Source organism: Delphinapterus leucas, chromosome 3 (genome assembly GCF_059928025.1).
Source record: "Delphinapterus leucas isolate spDelLeu-1000000601 "Yukka" chromosome 3, BTC_Dleu_Yukka2, whole genome shotgun sequence".
NCBI classification, from domain to species: Eukaryota; Metazoa; Chordata; class Mammalia; order Artiodactyla; family Monodontidae; genus Delphinapterus; species Delphinapterus leucas.
Genome location: NC_143131.1, coordinates 99467342 through 99488199, shown reverse-complemented (window position 1 = coordinate 99488199; position 20858 = coordinate 99467342). Strand labels below are relative to the sequence as shown.

At 34.0% G+C, this 20858-nt stretch overlaps 1 protein-coding gene across 18 annotated transcripts in view; it reads right to left on the bottom strand.

The window, feature by feature from the left end:
- DMXL1 (Dmx like 1) overlaps positions 1 to 20858 on the bottom strand; it is a 132531-nt gene that overhangs the window by 38317 nt on the left and 73356 nt on the right. For 15 of the 18 annotated variants that reach the window (XM_089909203.1, XM_089909215.1, XM_089909201.1 and 12 more), the window contains 5 exons: positions 19409 to 19539; positions 14535 to 14620; positions 12929 to 13130; positions 11549 to 11666; positions 8250 to 8312 (listed from right to left, as the gene is read on the bottom strand). In XM_089909203.1, the coding sequence (XP_089765329.1) occupies positions 8250 to 8312; positions 11549 to 11666; positions 12929 to 13130; positions 14535 to 14620; positions 19409 to 19539 (600 nt within the window). The remainder of the gene's footprint in view (positions 1 to 8249; positions 8313 to 11548; positions 11667 to 12928; positions 13131 to 14534; positions 14621 to 19408; positions 19540 to 20858) is intronic. The other 3 variants (XM_089909202.1, XM_022590641.3, XM_089909214.1) reach the window with 1 other exon arrangement.

Here is a 20858-nt window from a genome sequence, read left to right as displayed (position 1 = left end):
AAAATACAAACATATGGAGGCTAAACAGTATACTACTTAATAACCAAGAGATCACTGAAGAAATCAAAGAGAAAATGAAAAAATACCTAGAAACAAAGGACAATGAAAACACGATGACCCAAAACCTATGGGATGCAGCAAAAGCAGTTCTAAGAGGGAAGTTTATAGCAATACAATCCTACATTAAGAAACAAGAAACATCTCAAATAAACAACCTAACCTTACACCTAAAGGAATTAGAGAAAGAAGAACAGAAAAACCCCAAAGTTAGCAGAAGGAAAGAAATCATAAAGATCAGATCAGAAATAAATGAAAAAGAAATGAAGGAAACGATAGCAAAGATCAATAAAACTAAAATCTGGTTCTTTGAGAACATAAACAAAATTGATAACCAGTTAGCCAGACTCATCAAGAAAAAAAGGGAGAAGACTCAAATCAATAGAATTAGAAATGAAAAAGCAGAAGTAACAACTGACACTGCAGAAATACAAAGGATCATAAGAGACTAATACAAGCAACTATATGCCAAGAAAATATACAACTCAGAAGAAATGGACAAGTTCTTAGAAATGCTCAACGCTCCGGGACTGAAACAGGAAGAAATACAAAATATGAACAGACCAATCACAAGCACTGAAAGTGAAAATGTGATTAAAAATCTTCCAACAAACAGAAGCCCAGGAACACATGGCTTCACAGGCGAATTCTATCAAACATTTAGAAAAGAGCTAACACCTATCCTTCTCAAACTCTTCCAAAATATAGCAGAGGGAGGAACACTGCCAAACTGATTCTACGAGGCCACCATCACCCTGATACCAAAACCAGACAAAGATGTCACAAAGAAACAAAACTACAGGCCAGTATCACTGATGAACATAGATGCAAAAATCCTCAACAAAATACTACCAAACAGAATCCAACAGCACATTAAAAGGATCATACACCATGATCAAGTGGGGTTTATCCCAGTAATGCAAGGATTCTTCAATATACGCAAATCAATCAATGTGATACACCATATTAACAAACTGAAGGAGAAAAACCATATGATCATCTCAATAGATGCAGAGAAAGCTTCTGACAAAATTCAACACCCATTTATGATAAGAACGCTTCAGAAAGTAGGCATAGAGGGAACTTACCTCAACATAATGAAGGCCATATATGACAAACCCACAGCCAATATCATCCTCAATGGTGAAAAACTGAAACCACTTCCACTAAGATCAGGAAGAAGACAAGGTTGCCCAATCTCACCACTCTTATTCAACATAGTTTTGGAAGTGTTAGCCACAGCAATCACAGAAGAAAAAGAAATAAAAGGAATCCAAATCAGAAATGGAGAAGTAAAGCTGTCACTGTTTGCAGTTGACATGATACTATAGAGAATCCTAAAGATGCTACCAGAAAACTACTAGAGCTAATTCATGAATTTGGTAAAGTAGCAGGACACAAACTTTATGCACAGAAATCTCTTGCATTCCTATACACTAATGATGAAAACTCTGAAAGTTAAACTAAGAAAACACTCCATTTACCATTGCAACAGAAAGAATAAAATATCTAGGAATAAACCTACCTAAGGAGACAAAAGACCTGTATGCAGAAAATTATAAGACACTGATGAAAGAAATTAAAGATGAGAGAAACAGGTGGAGAGATATACCATGTTCTCAGATTGGAAGAATCAACATTGTGAAAATGACTATACTACGCAAAGCAATCTGAAGATTCAGTGCAATCCCTATCAAACTGCCACTAGCATTTTTCACATAACTAGAACAAAAAATTTCACAATTTGTATGGAAACACAAAAGACCCCAAATAGGCAAAGCAATATTGAGAAAGAACAACAGAGCTGAAGGAATCAGGCTCCTGGACTTCAGACTATACTACAAAGCTACAGTAATCAAGACACTATGGTACTGGCACAAAAGCAGAAATATAGATCAATGGAACAGGATAGAAAGCCCAGAGATAAACCCACACACATATGTTCACCTTATCTTTGATAAAGGAGGCAAGAATATACAGTGGGGAAAAGACAGCCTCTTCAATAAGTGGTGCTGGGAAAACTGGACAGCTACATGTAAAAGAATGAAATTAGAACACTCCCTAAAACCATACACAAAAATCAACTCCAAATGGATTAAAGACCAAAACGTAAGGCCAGACACTATCAAACTCTTAGAGGAAAACATAGGCAGAACACTCTATGACATAAATCACAGCAAGATCCTTTTAGACCCACCTCCTAGAGAAATGAAAATAAAAACAAAAATAAATAAATGGGACCTAATGAAACTTCAAAGCTTTTGCACAGCAAAGGAAACCATAAACATGATGAAAAGACAACCATCTGAATGGGAGAAAATATTTGCAAATGAAGCAGCTGATAAAGGATTAATCTCCAAAATTTACAAGCAGCTCATGCAGCTCAATATTAAAAAAACAAACAACCCAATCCAAAAATGGGCAGAAGACCTAAATAGACATTTCTCCAAAGAACATACAGATTGCCAACAAACACATGAAAGGACGCTCAACATCATTAATCATTAGAGAAATGCAAATCAAAACTACAATGAGATATCATCTCACACCGGTCAGAATGGCCATCATCAAGAAATCTAGAAACAATAAATGTTGGAGAGGGTGTGGAGAAAAGGGAACCCTCTTGCACTCTTGGTGGGAATGTAAACTGACGCAGCCACTATGGAGAACAGTATGGAGGTTCCTTAAAAAACTACAAATAGAACTACCATATGACCCAGCAATCCCACTACTGGGCATATACCCTGAGAAAACTATAATTCAAAAAGATTCTTGTACCACCATGTTCACTGCAGCTCTATTTACAATAGCCAGGACATGGAAGCAAGCTAAGTGTTCATCAACAGATGAATGGATAAAGGTGTGGCACATATATACAATGGAATATTACTCAGCCATAAAAGGAAACGAAATTGAGTTATTTGTAGTGAGGTGGATGGACCTCGAGTCTGTCCTACAGAGTGAAGTCAGAAAGAGAAAAACAAATACCGTATGCTAACACATATATATGGAATCTAAAACAAACAAACAGAAAATCGTCATGAAGAACCTAGGGGCAAGATGGGAATAAAGACACAGACCTACTAGAGAATGACCTTGAGGATACGGGGGGGTGGGGGGAGTAAGGGTAAGCTGGCACAAAGTGAGAGAGTGGCATGGACATCTATACACTACCAAATGTAAAAGAGATAGCTAGTGGGAAGCAGCCGCATAGCACAGGGAGATCAGCTCAGTGCTCTGTGGCCGCCTGGGGGGTGTGATGGGGAGGGTGGGATGGAGGGAGACACAGGAGGGGGGAGATGTCGGGATATGTGTGTGTGTATAGCTGATTCACTTTGTTGTAAGGCAGAAACTAACACACCATTGTAGAGCAATTATACTTCAATAAAGATGTTAAAAAAAAATCACAATGAATATGGTCTTAAAGGTCATCTTAATATAAGGTTTCAAGTCATGCTTATAAAATGTGATTGGGCTGGATAAATGAGGGAAAAAATCCAAATATGAATGCTATAAGAGTTTTTATGAGATTAAACAGATAAAAAAAGTAAACAGGACAATTGTGGTTGACACGTATACACTGATGTGTATAAAACTGATGACTAATAAGAACCTGCTGTAAAAAAAAATAAAATAAAATTCAGAAAAAAAAAAAAGTAAAGAATTACCATACGATCCAGCAATTCCACTTCAAGGTAAATACACAAAGAACTGAAAGCAGAGACTGGAACAGATATTTGTATACCAATGTTCACAGCAGTACTACCCACAATAGTCAAAAGATTGATACAACCCAAATGTCCATTAATAGCTGAATGGATAAACGAAATGCTATATATACATAATGGAATATTATTTAACCTTGAAAAGAAAGGAAATTCTGAAACATGCCACAAAATGGATGAACCTTGAAGGTGTTACACTAAATGAAATAAGCCAGTCACAAAAGTACAAATATTGTACGATTCCCCTTATATAGGTATCTAGGGAAGTAAAATTCATAGACAGAACGTAAAATGGTAATTGGCAGGGGCTGGGGGGAGGAGTGGCAGAAATGGAGAACTACTGTTTAATGGGTAAAGAGTTTCAGTTTAGGGAGATGAAGAAGTTCTGGGGACAGATGGTAGTGATGGTTGCAAAGCCATGTGAATGTACTTAATGTCACTGAACTGTATACTCAAAATGATTAAACTGATAAATTTTATACATATATTTTACCAAAATTTTTAAAAAAGGAAATCTTATGTGGAAACTGATCTGAATAGTGTCTGGGTTCCACAAAGCTTCCCTTAGGAGTGAAGAAGGGAATAGTACTAACAGACTAACTCCAGGATTCTACTACTATTTCAATTAAAGCAACAGCATGTTTAAAACTATCAACTCTCATTTAGTAAATAAGACTTCAAGGGTGGAATGAGCTCAGTGTCACAGAACAGGTCTATAGAAAAGCTGTACTCCAGGTCTCATTAGTTGTTTTCAGTTACTAAGACTTTCTACAATATAAAGCTGTATGCCTGGAGTACTTCAGCACTACTCTAATGATATAATAAAACAAACATGAAGATGAGATCTAAAGACTATCAAAGGCATACTAGAAAGAAATGGGAAGCAGTCAGATGAATAATGACACCAATACCCAAAATATTAGGGAATATAAATATTAAGAAATAATTTTGTTTTCAAGATTATAGCAGAGAAATGAGAGGTAATAACACCACAGATTCTACTGTGTATTAAAAGGATAAGGGAATATTATGCATAACTTCACATCAATAAATATGACAACGGAAATGAAGCAGACAAATTTCTTGAAAGGTATGGACTACCAAAAGCTCACTCAAGAAGAAACTGAAAACCTGAACTGCTCTATATCTGTTAAAGAAAGAAACTGAAGTTGTAGATTTAAAAACTCCAGGCCCAGATAATTTCTCTGGTGAATTCTACCAAACACTTAAAGAAGAAATAATACTGATTCTACACAAATTCTTCCAAACAATTAAAAAGGAGAGAACATTTTCCAACTCACTCTGTGAGGCCAGCATTTGTTAAAACACACACACACACACACACACACACGAAAAAAAACAAAGATAAAACAAAAAACCCAAAAACATTAAAAGAAACTAAAAACCAGTATCTTTCATAAACATAGGTACAAAAATTCTTAACAAAAATTTTAACAGATCAAATCTAATAATATATAAAAAATATACCACATCATGACCATATGGTTCTTACCCTGGGAATGCAAACTTGATTTAACATCAAACAAAGCCATCAATCTACTTAGCCATATTAACAGACTCAAAGCAGAAAAACCATATGATCATCTCAACAGGAGAAAAAAAAAAAGCATTTGACAAATTCCAACATCCATGCCTGATTAAAAACTCCCAACAACCTGAAGAAAGAAAGAAACTTCTTCAGTCTTATGAAGGGCCTCTAAAAAAACCTTACAGATAACATCATACTTGATGACAAAAGACTGCATGCTCCCCTGCCAAGATCAGGAAAAAGATAAAAATGTCTGTTTTCACCATTTCTATTCAATACTAGACTGGAAGTTCTAGTTAGTGCAGTAAGATAGTAGGGTATTAGCATAAAGATAAACAAATAGATCAATGGTCCAAAATAGAGTCCAGAAATAAACTTCCAGATATATGTCAATTGACTTTTTAAGAGAGAAAAGCAATGCAGTGGAGGAAAGGATAATCAAAGTGGTGGGACAACTGATACACAGATTTAAAAAAAAAAGTAACTACAATACATACTTCACACCATGTTAAAAAATTAACTGAAACTGGGTCATAGGTCTAACTATGACTATAAAACATCAACAAAGCAGGAGAAAATCTTTGTGACGTTAGGTTAGGCAAAATTCTTATAGAAAGAAAATCCATACACAGAACAAATTTTGATGAGCTCCAATGTATCAATTAAGAACTTCTGGGGCTTCCCTGGTGGCACAGTGGTTGAGAGTCCGCCTGCCGATGCAGGGGACACGGATTCGTGTCCTAGTCTGGGAGGATTCCCACATGCCGCGGAGCGGCTGGGCCCGTGAGCCATGGACGCTGAGCCTGCGCGTCCGGAGCCTGAGCTCCGCAACGGGAGAGGCCACAACAGCGAGAGGCCCGCGTACCGCAAAAAAAAAAAAAAAGAAAAAGAACTTCTGCAGTTTAAAAGAACTTGTAAAGAGAATGAAAAGACAAGAAATCATCTAAGAGGAAATATTTTAAAATCACATATCTGATTTGTATTTAAAATACATAAGGAACTGTTGAAACTCAACTAAGAAAACATACAACCCTATAAAAACAGACACAACATCTGAAAAGACACTTCAACCAAAAAGTTACACAAATGGCAAATAAGCACATGATTAAGATGCTTAATGCAAATTAAATCCATAACAAACTACCAGTACACATCTACTAGAATGGCTAAAATAAAAAGGCTGACCATACTAAGTGTTGGTGAGAATGTTAAGCAACTGATTTCATATACTGTCGCTGAGAATGTAAAATGGTACAATAGAAAATACTTAAGCAGTTCCTTAAAAAGTTAACCATACACCTACCCTATGATTCAGTCGTTCCATTCCCAGGCATCTACACAAGAGAAATGAAAGCATATGCCCATACAAAGAAACTTGTGCATGAATATGATAAGTAGTCTTATTTGAAATAGCCCCAAAATGGTAACAGCTCTAGTGTTCATCAACAGGTAAATGGACAAACAAACTGTGGTATAGCCATAAAATGAATATAATTCAGTGATAAAAATGAATGAACTACTGAAACATACAATATGGAAGAATCTCAAAATAATTATGCTAAGAGAAAGGACAGAGAAAAAAAGACATTGTATGATTCTATTTACATAAAATTCAAGAAAATGCAAACTAATCAGTAATGTCAGGAAGCAAATTGGTAGTTGTCTGAGAGAAAGAGGGCAAAGTTAGGAAGGGAGAAGCAAGGAAGGAATTAAAGTTCTGAGGTTGATGGATATATTCATTATCTTGATTGTGATGATGGCTTCACCAATGTATACATATGTCAAAGTTGACCAAACTCTACACTTTAATAAATATGTGCAGTTACTTTAAGTCAGGTATACCTAACAAACCTGTTTAAAATAAAACTGTAGCAGATGGCTTGGAAAATTCTGGCCAAAAACTGTTATGATGTTAACCAAACAGAATGACTGCCTTTTGATGTAGTGTGATGACTACAGAAATACAACATTCTGATTATTAACATTTTATAAAATCTGTCACAAGAAAAGTCTTAGGATAAGAATTCATGCTAATGTATACACTAAAATAATTAATGAGTACCCAGGCAAAGAATATTGTTAACTGATTAAAAGTCTGAATTACATTTCCTCAAAACTTCTGAAGGCCATTAGAAATTTCCAAAGTTAAGTATGGATGGCATATATTTACTTTGCCAAAGTTTTAGTTACAATATACACTTTATATCAAATCAGTCTTTTAAAATTAATTGCATAGAATCCTTTGGAAAAGAAAAAGAAGTGGAAATTAGTAGCCTTAAAAAAAATATTTTGAGAAATCATTCCCCTAAAAATTACTCTGTTGAGATTGTCTTAAAATAAGAATATGAAACATATAAATACCAACCTACTAAAAGTTGTATTTGAATGTTTGATCACAGAACATCTGGGAGTTATTTTATGATTGTACAAATTCTCATCCTTTCTGCTCTTATTCTCAAGTACTGAGTACTTACTACGCATAAGGCAATGTGCTATATGCTACTGATACCAGTAAAACAAAGGCTACATAATAGTATTTGATATATTTCAAGTAATTTACATCATAGGAGAGAATTTTATCTTCAAAAGTGATACTTGCAGAAACAGAACAATACTACTATACTTCTATAATACCTACTGTAATTACATTTTATTAAGAACCTTAGTTTTATTTACTCAGAAAAATCTGCAGCCAAAACAGGATACATTCAACTCCCTTTAAAACTGCATTGTCTTAATAACAAAACAGAAACGATTTTTATGATTGCAATATTTAACTTGTTAAAAAAAGAATAATTTGAGGGAATGGTAATTTAATTCCATTAGAAACAAAGTCCAGTCCAAAACTAAAATGCAAACACTTTGTTTTTCTTGTTAAAGAATGCAACTTCTAATTTCAGTTGAATGATATTTTGTACCTTATTGATGTTTGGCTCCTCCATCATAGAATTTTTGATGGTTTCACAGCTGTCCTCTAATGACTTCATCAAGAAAGAATAACCACATGACAAAGATTAAGGATGAGATGTAACATGCAAAATACTGGGGATATTTTTTTAAATTTTATTTTTAACTAAATTTACTAAAAAACAACACTGGACTGAGTTATTATTTTTTTAATTTCATATATTTTAAAAGAAGCATGTGTGGGGATGCATGATTGGGGTTTGGGGAAAACTTAATCTGTCGGAACTCCTTAACTATCACTATAAATTTTATTCTATTTCTTAAGAAATTTTTACCCACTTAACTCATTTGTAACGTTGATATTAAAGCAAGATTGAGCCCAAAGTACTTTATACTACAAATTTCAGAGCTACTAGTGCCAGAGTACTATCAACTGAAAATTAAAGTCAGATTGTTCTCTTACACACTATTAAGTCTTGTCTCCATTATGATACCTCATTCCTCAAGGAAGACCTCCTGATTAGAAAATTTTTGATTCCTAGGTTTCTAATTCTCTCCTTCTCTTGATTTAGCCAGAAACAGTCAATAAAATGCTTGGAGACACATATCATTTTTAAAAGGGGATATTAGCACTTGTTAAAGAAAGAGATGGTTCAAGATCTTTAGTTCTCAGAAAATGGAAAAAAAAAAACAGAAAAAGGAATTGGGGATAAAAATGACAGCTGCCAAGCATTTTTTTTGTTGTTGGTTATGATTCAGATATAGTCTATCTGCAGCTATCTATACTTTACTTCCAAATAAGCACAAACAGGAAAGAACTTCTATTTTAAAAATGCATGTACCAGCAAACTACATTATATACGAAAAGAAAAGAACTGAGGATACACCAGGATTTTAATGTCAGATGAAGAAAATTTCATTTCCAAACATGTAAAGGAATAAATGAAACAGCACTCTCAAAATACTCTCCAACATCTCCCACTGAAAATTCAAGGCCTGTCACACATCTATTAATATTTCCTAACCATCTGAAAAGTCAGTGACTTGGGCTCGACTATTTAAGTATAATCATCATTTTATAAAGCAGAGAGATGGAAGGTAATTTTGTTAATACCACAAAAAGGCTAGTCAACTTTCCAGTAAAGATTAAATAACTTTGTACCAACTCTATAAAGTTAATATTTTATTTAATTCCATCTAATCTATGTTTTACTACATAAAATTTTTCTTTTCATATTTCCTTTATCAAAATGTCACTATCATCATCAAGAATAAAACAACAAAGTAGTAACAATCAATTTCTAATAACTACCATTAATCACGCCAGGTTTTAAATAAGTTAAATTCTGCTAATCAAAGTACTGTAAGGTATATCATATTCATTTTGGAGATTAAAAAAAACTAAAATCGGAGAAAATATTTAGCTTAATGATAGCTATAAAACATTCAGTGCAACATTCATATTCATGCTTCTGATTAAAATAATTAGAATACAAAAATAACTAAAATTTTCTTAAGATATCATGAAACTCCTAAGAAAACTAAGAATAAAACAGCAGAGGAATTTAACAGGAATAGTTGTACTCATTTATCCATTATCCCTCCATATGCATTCTGGCTTGGTTATGCTCCTCTATTTCCTTAATGACTCTATTTCCTGATTCAACTAGACAATCCAGTGGTAAACTAGTTTTCTGTTTTGTTTGTTTTGAGAATGATTTCATTTCCCAAATGCACTAAATATATCAGCAGTGGAGAAATGTTTTTATCTTCACAACTATATTAATCAAATATGGCAACGGTTTTTAAAAAATGATTTTGTACTTGAAATTACTATGCCATATTTGCATGTTCATATTACACGGTACATCAAAGAAATCAAAGAAGTAATAACAAGCAGAGTAAACATGCTATTTACACAGAATGCAGCAGTGCTTCATATACCATTATCAGGATGCTTTAACTTGTAATAAATTATTTTAGGCAAGGGTATATTTAAAATAAGAAACATTACCTCAGCAGTAAACATATTATAGTTACTCTGACACTCTTATCTAGCATATTCATTTTTTTTAGCACGTTCATTTTTAATTTTATTTATCAAAAAAATTTCTTAAACTGTTTTAAAGGGAATTCATATACTAAATATTTAAGATATATCTGACATAAGGTTAAAAAGAAATACATTAATTTGTATTATATCTAATTGTATCTATTGTTTGCCTAGATTTCAATGTGATATACTAAGGTACACATGTCAGAAGTCTTCTCAGTTATTAGCAAGAACACTATATATTTTGTTTCCTGACTTGGCTATTCAAATATATTTACACAATCAGGCAAATAGTAAATAACAACACATGCAGTTGCCTTTTACAAATTAGTTCTTAAACTGAGAGACAATGAGATATATGTAATTTTCCTTTTTCAATAAGGTTAGATGCCATCTTGCTTTTTGCTAACTTGTCTATTAAGAAGCCGTTCTATTTCCTTATTTTTCCAACTGAAATATCTTCCTTTTCTCCTCCCACTTCAACAACTGCAAAGCTTGCTTTTAGATTAGTTCAGTGCTTCTCAAAGTGTGATCCACAAACCAGCCTCCAGTCTTGAACTCTTTGTTACTGATCCATGAGAAGATAAGGAATTAACTGCATCACTAAGTCCACTGTTTAATTTATCCAAAACTTTTTAATAGCAAAACTATTTCAAAGAAAGAGGCAATATGTTAATTTATATTCCAGTACAGGTTCCCCATATCATCAAACTGGACTTACTAGTAGCACTGAACTAAATGAGAAAAATAATCTTTATGATAATAACATCAAGGTATAATCAACCAATTACAGTACAATTATAAATTAATTTCAGTCTGCAAAATTTTACTAAGAAGTATAATCAATACAAAAAAAGGAAAATGTACATATTTGAAATGTTTGCAGTATACAAACCTAGTTTCAATGAAACTTATAAGATAAACTTTATCACATGAAAATGATGGGAAATTTCCACTTTGCCTCTTAAAATGGTAATCATGACAACTCAAAACCAGGAAACAAGACAAAAATTCTTAAGTCAAACAGTATCTTTTTGGGAAATAAAAGTCCCAAATACATCTGAATTAGTTACTTTAAATTAAATTGGTTAGGAAAATACTGACCCTCTCTTTTTCTATGTATTAACTACATAATACATGTTTATGACATAAACAATGAGTTTTTTAAAAGTCTGTAAAATGCAACTTATTCTTTATAGTTAAAAATACAAAAGACTTTAATAATAAAATAGCAAACAAGTTTTAATTTATACAGACCTCATTTAGACACCTTTTCTTTGTGAATATATTTCTGATAAAGGTTTCTTGAATTTCTTCCTGCTTCACCAAGTACTGCCAAAGCCTCTTCACAGACAGTGACAGATGGTGTTTAGATCTACAGAGAGACAATATGTTTCATCATACACTTCAGAGATTTCTGGTTAATCTGACTATATTTCCTTGGTGCTATATGAATGTTTATAATAATAAATTAACTAGAATCAGACCACATCGTCTAGGGTAGCAATCAGCAAACTTTTTCTTAAGAGATAGTAAATATTTCAGGCTTTGTGGGCTATATGGTCTCTCCCCCAACTACTTAACTTCACCGCTGAAGTGGGAAAGCAACCATAGGTAATACTAAAATGAAAGGGTGTGGCTGTAATCCACAAAACTTTATTTACAATGCAGAAGGAGAGTGGATTTGGCCCCACAGGCTGCAGTTTGATGACCTTTAACCTAAGAACATAAGATCTAACAAAAGAGGTATGCTTCCTACAAAAGATCTAGAAGCAAAACTACTCAAAGTGTTGTTTGTGAACACATACTGGACCATGAACTCTGTTACTGATGTGCAGTGAGGTAAGAGCCCATGAAAGAATGTAAATCAACTATGTCACTAAGCCACTAAGTACACTGTTTAGTTCAGTTAACATTTTTTGTAGTAAGACTTTCTTAACGAAGCAAGCAATGAATTGATTTACCTCTTGGTGCAAGTGCTTTATCTCCTCATGTACAGTAAAACAGTTTGCTAACTAGCTATTCCAAATAGCTCTGCTCCAACGTAGGTGTCAGAAAACACTGGCCCATGGCTCAAATCCAGCCTACCTTTCATATTCAAAAATAAAGTTTATTGACATTACTATATTTAGAATAGATAAGCAACAAGGACCTACTGTATAGCACAGGGAACTTGTCTCAATACAATGTAATAGCCTAAATGGGAAAAGAATTCAAAAAAGAATGGATACTTACATGGGTATAACTGAATCACTTTCCTGTACACCTGTAACTAACACATCACTGTTAATCAACTACACTCCAATATAAAATAAATATTTAAAAAAAAGTTTATTGGATCATAGCCATGCCCATTCATTTACTGTCTATGGTTGCTTTTACTCTACAATAGCAGAGTTGAATAGCTGCAAAAAGGATTGTAGGGCCAGTAAAGGCTAAAATATTTACTATATGAACCTTTGCAAGAAATGTTTGCTAACATCCGGACTACAATATGCATCACACAAAGACACAGATATGAGCCTAGAACAGCAAATTAAATATTGAAGTACTAAAATATTTTTTCTTTAAATACCACCTGATGACATTCTGATTTAATAAAACTCATATTAGAACAGTATTCATATGAAACCCTACTTGAAAGGAGTGTTTGTAGGTTCCAGCAAAGCTTTGTGGCGGAGAATTGCAGGACCTGCAGACACACTCTCTTCAGAGGTATGACTTGCAATATAGTTTTGAGGTGGCCCCCCATGGATTTCAAGTCGTCGGAGAAGAACTTGTTCCCAACATTGAAGAGTTTTTAGAACGGCATGACAAAGTGGTGAACTAACTGGAAGCTCTATAAAGAGAAAATAAAATTGACCCACATTTATCTTCTGCAGTAAAATGCTACACTCAATGTAGAGAATAAGATATAAACACACATTTTGGCAGAGGCGATGTGAAAGAGAGGTGGGCACAGAAATCCAGAGGATTGAAAAGAATGTCATAAATCTGTATAGCATTTCAACATAATTAGTGGCCTAGGACAACAGAATAAAAGGGCAATCTAGGTCAAAATTACATCATACCTTTACTACTAGAACTTGGAATAACATTTGTGACTCGTGATTTAAGTAACTGCCATAGTGGTTAAGAATCCGCCTACCAATGCAGGGGACATGGGTTTGAGCCTCGGTCCAGGAAGATCCCACATGCTGTGGAGCAACTAAGCCCGTGTGCCACAACTACTGAGCCTGCGCTCTAGAGCCTGTGAGCCCCAACTGCTGAGGCCCGTGCGCCTGGAGCCCATGCTCTGCAACAGGAGAAGCCACCACAGTGAGAGGCCCGCTCACTGCAACGAAGAGTAGCCCCCGCTTACCGCAACTAGAGAAAGGCGGGCACAGCAGCAAGGACCCAACACAGCCAAAAATAAATTAAATAAATAAATAACTGCTACAGCAATCACTGCTTTTGACTTTAACTTCGCACAAAAAATGTACCTGAATATTATAAAAATATGTTTGGGAGGAAAATTAATTGCTTTAAGCCTTTGTATCAGCCCAATTTATGTACAGCACATAGCTAGACTTCTTTTGAAAAGTAAAATAATATACAAGGTAAAAAAAGTGAAATAATACTTATTACAAAAGTCAGCACTTTCCAGTTCTACACTTCCATAACTGCTGAATCCTGATCCCCCTTTCAACTTTTAGCTATTTCTGCTGTTTACCTTCAAAAATCTAAATAATATGCTTATGATTTTTTTCTATTTTAGAAATGATCTACTGATTTACTACTATGAAATATGAGAATAAACTTCCCCTCTCTCCATCATTCCAATACAGTCCATAATAATTTTTGGTTAGATTGATAATTTAGTGTCTACTTTGTTTTATATATATGTTAATAGAGATCACAGCTGAACTACTTGGTATACTATCATGCCCCTTTCTTTCCTGTACAACCTTTTTCTCCCTCAAGAGTTAATAATTACTAAATTTTTGCTTTTGTTTAGTTTCCTACATGTCTACAACTATTAAATCTTCAACACCTTGGCTAGAGCTATAAACACAGTCTCAATACAGTCAATCACATCAGCTTCAGATTCCCTGCTTTCTTGGACCCTGTCCTCCTAAAAGCACCTAACAATATGATAGACCCATAGGAACTTACTAAACGTTTTCTCCACTACTTGAAAAAAATACAAAATAAGTGCATCAAAAGCAATGGCAATATAAGTTTATGTTAAGCTATTTATTACCTGCAAGATCATGACCTGCAAAGGGATAGAAAGTCTTCAAATTGCTGAGCACCAACTGCACCATTGCCAAACGCATCAATGACCAACTAAAAATAAAGCAACAGTAGATCTGTTAAAAATTTACTTAGGGATTGAGAAGACTACACACTCTTTATCCAACAATTCACTACCAGGAATCTACCCTGAAGATATACCTCCACAAAAACAAAACAATACATGCATGTAGTTACTCACGTCAGCATTATCTACAACAGCAAAAGAGTAGAAATTACCCATCAGAGTAATTGTAATGGTTGAATAACTAGCTCTGAATCATCGAATGTTTTAGGGTAGCCAAAAGGATGTTTAAATGTTAATATGGAGTGAACCCCAGCATGTATTAATAAATAAAAAGCAAGTTATAAACATTATCTATAGTATGCTACCTGCTACCTTCTGTGTAAGAAAGCAGCGGAAATAAATTTTACACACACACAGAGACACACACACACCCGTATTTTTGAAAACAGAAGGATAAACCAGAAACTAATAAAAATAAGTATCTGTAGAGGGTATAGAGGAGGACTCAAGTGGAAGGGATACGAGACTTCAGATTTTATATTTTTATACAGATTTCCTTTTTTTAATTAAAAAAAGATACTTTGGCATTTTTTTTTCAAGCAAAAAATTTATTTCTTAGAGTACTGATTTTTTACTACTCTAAATTGTGGTAAAATACATATGACATCTTAACTACCTTTAAGTGTACAGTTCAGTGACATTAAGTACATTCATATTGTGCAGCCACTACCACCATCCATTTCCAGAATTCTTTTCATCTTGAAAAACTGAAACTCTATAACCATTTAACAATAACTCCCCATTTTCCCTGTCTCCTAGGCCCTGGCAACCAGCATTCTACTTTCTGTCTCTATGAATTTGACTATTCTAGGTATCTTACATAAGTGGAATTATACAAGCATTTGTCTTTTTGTGCCTGGTTTATCTTACCTAGCAAAATGTCCTCAAGATTCATCCATATTGTAGCATGTGTCAGAATTTCCATCCTTTTAAAGGCTGAATATTATTCTACTCTATGTATCTACCACATTCTTTATTGCATTCAATTTGCTGACAGACACCTGAGTTGCAATTATCCCTTGGCTATTATGAATAGTACTATTATGAGCATGAGTGTACTACTACCAGTTCAACACCTGCTTTCAATTCCTTGTGGTATATATCCAGAAGGGAAACTGCTGGGTCATATGGTAATTCTACTTTTAATTTTTGAGGAACTGTCATACTGTTTTCCACAGTGGTTGCACCAGTTCACATTCCTACCAACAGTGCACAAGGGTTTCAATCTCTCCACACCCTTGCCAACATTGTAATTTTCTGGGTTTTTTTTGATAATAGCCAATCTAATGGGTGTGAGGGGATCTCTCATTGTGGTTCTTATTTGCATTTCCTCAATAATCTGTGATAGTGAGAATCTTTTCATGTGCTTATTTTGAAAAATGTCTGTTCAACTTATTTGCCCATTTTTTAATTGAGTTATTTTGTTGTTGAGTTACACAGATTGACTTTTGAGCCATGTAAATGTTCCATATATTCAAAAAAACAAAATCAGGTTAACACAGGAAACCAGCAAATAAAAATCTCATATTGATACCAACACCAGACAAAGACATCACAAAAAAGGAAAATTACAGGCCAATATCAGTGATGAACATAGACACAAAAATCCTCAACAAAATACTAGCAAATCAAATCCAACAACACATTAAAAGGATCATACACCATGAACAAGTGGGATTTATCCCAGGGATGCAAGGATACTTCAGTATACGCAAGGATACTTCAATATACGCAAATCAATCAATGTAATACACCACATTAACAAACTAAAAAATAAAAACCATATGATCATCTCAATAGACGCAGAAAAAGCTTTTGACAAAATTCAACACCCACTTATGATAAAAACTCTCCAGAAAAGTGGGCATAGATAACATACCTCAACATAATAAAGGCCATATATGACAAACCTACAGCTAACACCATACTCAAAGGTGAAATGCTGAAAGCATTTCCTCTAACATCAGGAATAAGACAAGGATGTCCACTCTTGTCACTTTTATTCAACATAGTTTTGGAAGTCCTAGCTACAGCAATCAGAGAAGAAAAAGAAATAAAAGGAATCCAAATTGGAAAAGAAGAAGTAAAACTGTCACTATTTGCACATGACATGATACTACACACAGAGAATCCTAAAGATGCTAACAGAAAACTACTAGAGCTTGTCAATGAATTTGGTAAAGTTGCAGGATACAAAATTAATACACAGAAAGCTCTTGCATTCCTATACACTAACAATGAGAGATCAGAAAGAGAAATTAAGGAAACAATCTCATTTACCATCTCATCAAAAGAATAGAATACCTAGGAATAAACCTACCTAAGGAGGCAAAAGGCCTGTACTCAGAAAACTATAAGATACTGATGAAAGAAATCAAAGATGACACAAACAGATGGAGAGATATACCATGTTTTTGGATTGGAAGAATCAATATTGTCAAAATGACTATACTACCCAAAGTAATCTACAGAATCAGTGCAATCCCTATCAAATTACCAATAGCACTTTTCACAGAATTAGAACAGAAATTTTACAATTTGTATGGAAACACAAAAGACCTCGAATAGCCAAAGCAATCCTGAGAGAGAAAGATGGAGCTGGAGGAATCACACTCCCTGAGTTCAGACTATACTACAAAGCTACCGTAATCAAAACAGTATGGTACTGGCACAAAGACAGACATACAGATCAATGGAACAGGATAGAAAGCCCAGAGATAAACCCACCCATCTATGGTCACCTAATCTACAATCAAGGAGGCAAGAATATACAATGGAGAAAAGACAGTCTCTTCAATAAATGGTGCTAAGAAAACTGGACAGCTATATGTAAAAGAATGAAATTAGAACATTCTCAAACATCATACACAAAAATAAACTCAAAATGGATTAAAGACCTAAATGTAAGACAGGATACTATAAAACTCTTAGAGGAAAACAAAGGCAGAACACTCTCTGATATAAATTGCAGCAAGATCTTTTTTGACTGATTGCCAAGAGTAGTGAAAATAAAACCAAAAATAAACAAATGGGACCTCATTAAACTTAAAAGCTTTTGCACAGCAAAGGAAACCATAAACAAAACAAAAAGACAACCCTCAGAATGGAAGAAAATACTTGCAAACTAAGTGGCCAACAAGGGATTAATCTCTAAAATATCAAACAGCTCATGCAGCTCAATATCAAAAAAACAAACAACCCAATCAAAAACTGGGTGGAAAATCTAAATTGACATTTCTCCAAAGAAGACATACAGATGGCGAAAAAGCACATGAAAAGATGCTCGACACTGCTAATTATTAGAGAAATGCAAATCAAAACTACAAGGAGGAATCACTTCACACTGGTCAGAAGAGCCATCATCAAAAAATCTACAAACAATAAATGCTGGAGAGGCTGGGGAGAAAAGGGAACCCTCGTACACTGTTGGTGGGAATGTAGATTGGTAAATTGGTACAGTCACTATGGCGAACAGTATGAAGGTTCTTTAAAAAACTAAAAATAGAGCTACTATACCATGATCCAGCAATCCCACTCCTGGGCATATATATGGAGAAAACTATCATTTGAAAAGATACATGCACCCCAACGTTCATTGCAGCACTATTTACAATAGCCAGGACATGGAAGCAACCTAAATGTTCACTGACAGAGGAATGGATAAAGAAGATGTGGTACATATATACAATGGAATATTACTCAGCCACAAAAAAGAATGAAATAATGCCATTTGCACCGACATGGATGGACCTAGAGATTGTCATACTGAGTGAAGTAAGTCAGACAGAGAAAGACAAATATTATATGATATCGCTTATATGTGGAATCTAAAACAATAGTACAAATGGACTTATTTACAAAACAGAAATAAAGTCACAGATGTAGAAAACAAACTGGTTACCAAGGTGAAAAAGGATAAAGCGGGGGAGGGATAAATTGGGAGACTGAGATTGACATATATACACTACTATATATAAAACAGATAACTAATAAGAACCTACTGTATAGCACAGGGAACTCTACTCAATACTCTGTAATGACCTATATGGGAAAGAATCTAAAAGAGTGGATATATGTATATGTATAACTGATTCCCTTTGCTGTACAGCAGGAACTAACATAACACTGTAAATCCACTATACTCCAATAAAAATTAATTTTTTAAAAATCTCATAAAAACTTTTCTTTTCGATAAAGAAGTACTTCATTTTCCCTAATATACTTACTTGTTTCTTTTGGAAAAGTTATATTTTTCTATCACACAATTAACATACCATGTCATAATAAAATATATACACCTTTCAGATATAAACAACATATCATACTATCACTTATACATGTAAGGATAATAATGTAGCATTGGAGCTTTGAGGGTATTTGAATATTTATGATTTTTATATGTGTTCCACATATGCCATTTTTAAGACAGAAATCACTGACATCTTTGAGTACTAGTGTACTGAAAAGACATTAGATCTTTTAGGCTAAAACAGTGCAGTTTGTTTATTGTAGGGAGCAAAGGGCAAGGAATGATATGACAGCAAGATTTATGAGAGCTGAAAAAAAGTACAGATTGTCCATTCAAGGGTAATCAAAAATTAACTGTGGAATTATTGTTAAGGAAGGGAATTTAACAATTTCAGCTAAAGAGATCTGGGTTATAATATAATTCACCAAGCTATTAATTTCATGTATTATTTTCAAAATTACATAATGAATTTTTTTAAAGAAGCTTAAAATTAAATATTCCATACCTATATGAATTTGAATTAGAATGCTCTTGGAGATGGAAATCTGAAGCTAAAACATCTTCATCTTCGTCATCACTTTCCAGACTCTCCTCTGAATCATATTCTGCTCTACTTTGAGAAGCAGGTAGAAAAGGCTAAAATAAAAAAGTTACAGAATTTATCATCCAACTATCTGATTTAACACATTCAATTATACAGTCTAATATTAGCAATTTATCCCATTTTGGGGTACTTTGTTGTAAGAAAGCAAAGTAACCAGTACTTGGTTGCTTCTTTTTTGACATTCTATGCCTTCAACATCACTTTACACAATTCCCTTATTTATTCATCCAATCAACAAAAATTTATTAAGTATCCACTATGTGTGAAACGTATACTCAATGTAAGAAATTTTAAGACATATATATAGTCACTGTCCTCACAGCTCTTATATTTTAGTGGGGGAAAAAAACAGGCAAATAATAGAAAACTAAATATAAATTGTATTTAGCTGTGTTATAAAGAAGAAAATAGCATTGGGATCAAGAATATTAACAAGAGTTGAGATAAACTGATCATGAAAGGCCTCTTTGAAAAGTGTCATTTAAGTGAGACAAGAAGGAATAAGCCATTTAACAAGAGGGAAGAAAAGCATTTTAGGTAGTAGATATAGTATGTAAAAAGGCTTTAATAAGGTAAAAGAGTTTGGTATGGAAAAAAAGAAAAGAAGTTTGGCTGAAGCCTACTAAAGCAAGAGGGTTGTGTTGGGAGAAAAGTTGAAGAGAACAGCAGATGACAGATCAGGTAGGGTTTTTGTACAACACAGTAAAGAGTGTAATGGAATGCCACTGATGAGTTTTAAGTAGAGGATAGGTATTGAGATTTATACTTTAGGAATGTTACTATGACCATAGCCTTATGAGAGAAAAGTCAAATGTCAAGAGAAGAAATGGAGACATCAGTAACTAAGGCAAGAGTTGGCAGTCTGGATACAGGTGTGTGATGGAGATGGAGATAAATAACACATTCATGGTATATTTGGGGGAAAACACAGATTTACTGATCAATTTGGAGAGCAAGGGAAAGAGAAGGAAAAGACGATTTCTGGGTTTCTGGCTTGAGCAACTATAAGGATGAAGATGCCGTTTACTAAAATGGGAGGACTTTGGTTGTGACATGGGAAGTACTAAAGAAAATAAATATCAGAAACCTAAATCTTGAAGAAGATCAAGATTCACAGGTCAGACAGAAAAGGAAGAAGAAAGAAGACTATGAAGGAATAAATAGTAAGGTTAGGAAATAAACTAGAAGAGACTGGTATCAATACAACAAGAGAGAAAAGTAATTCAAAAAGGAGGAAATAGTCACATGGGTTGAATACTGCTAAGAAGTCAAATAAGATGATGACAAAGAAGTTTCCTATACTTGAAAACATGGATACCACCTGAATCTCAACAACAGCAGGTTTAGTGGG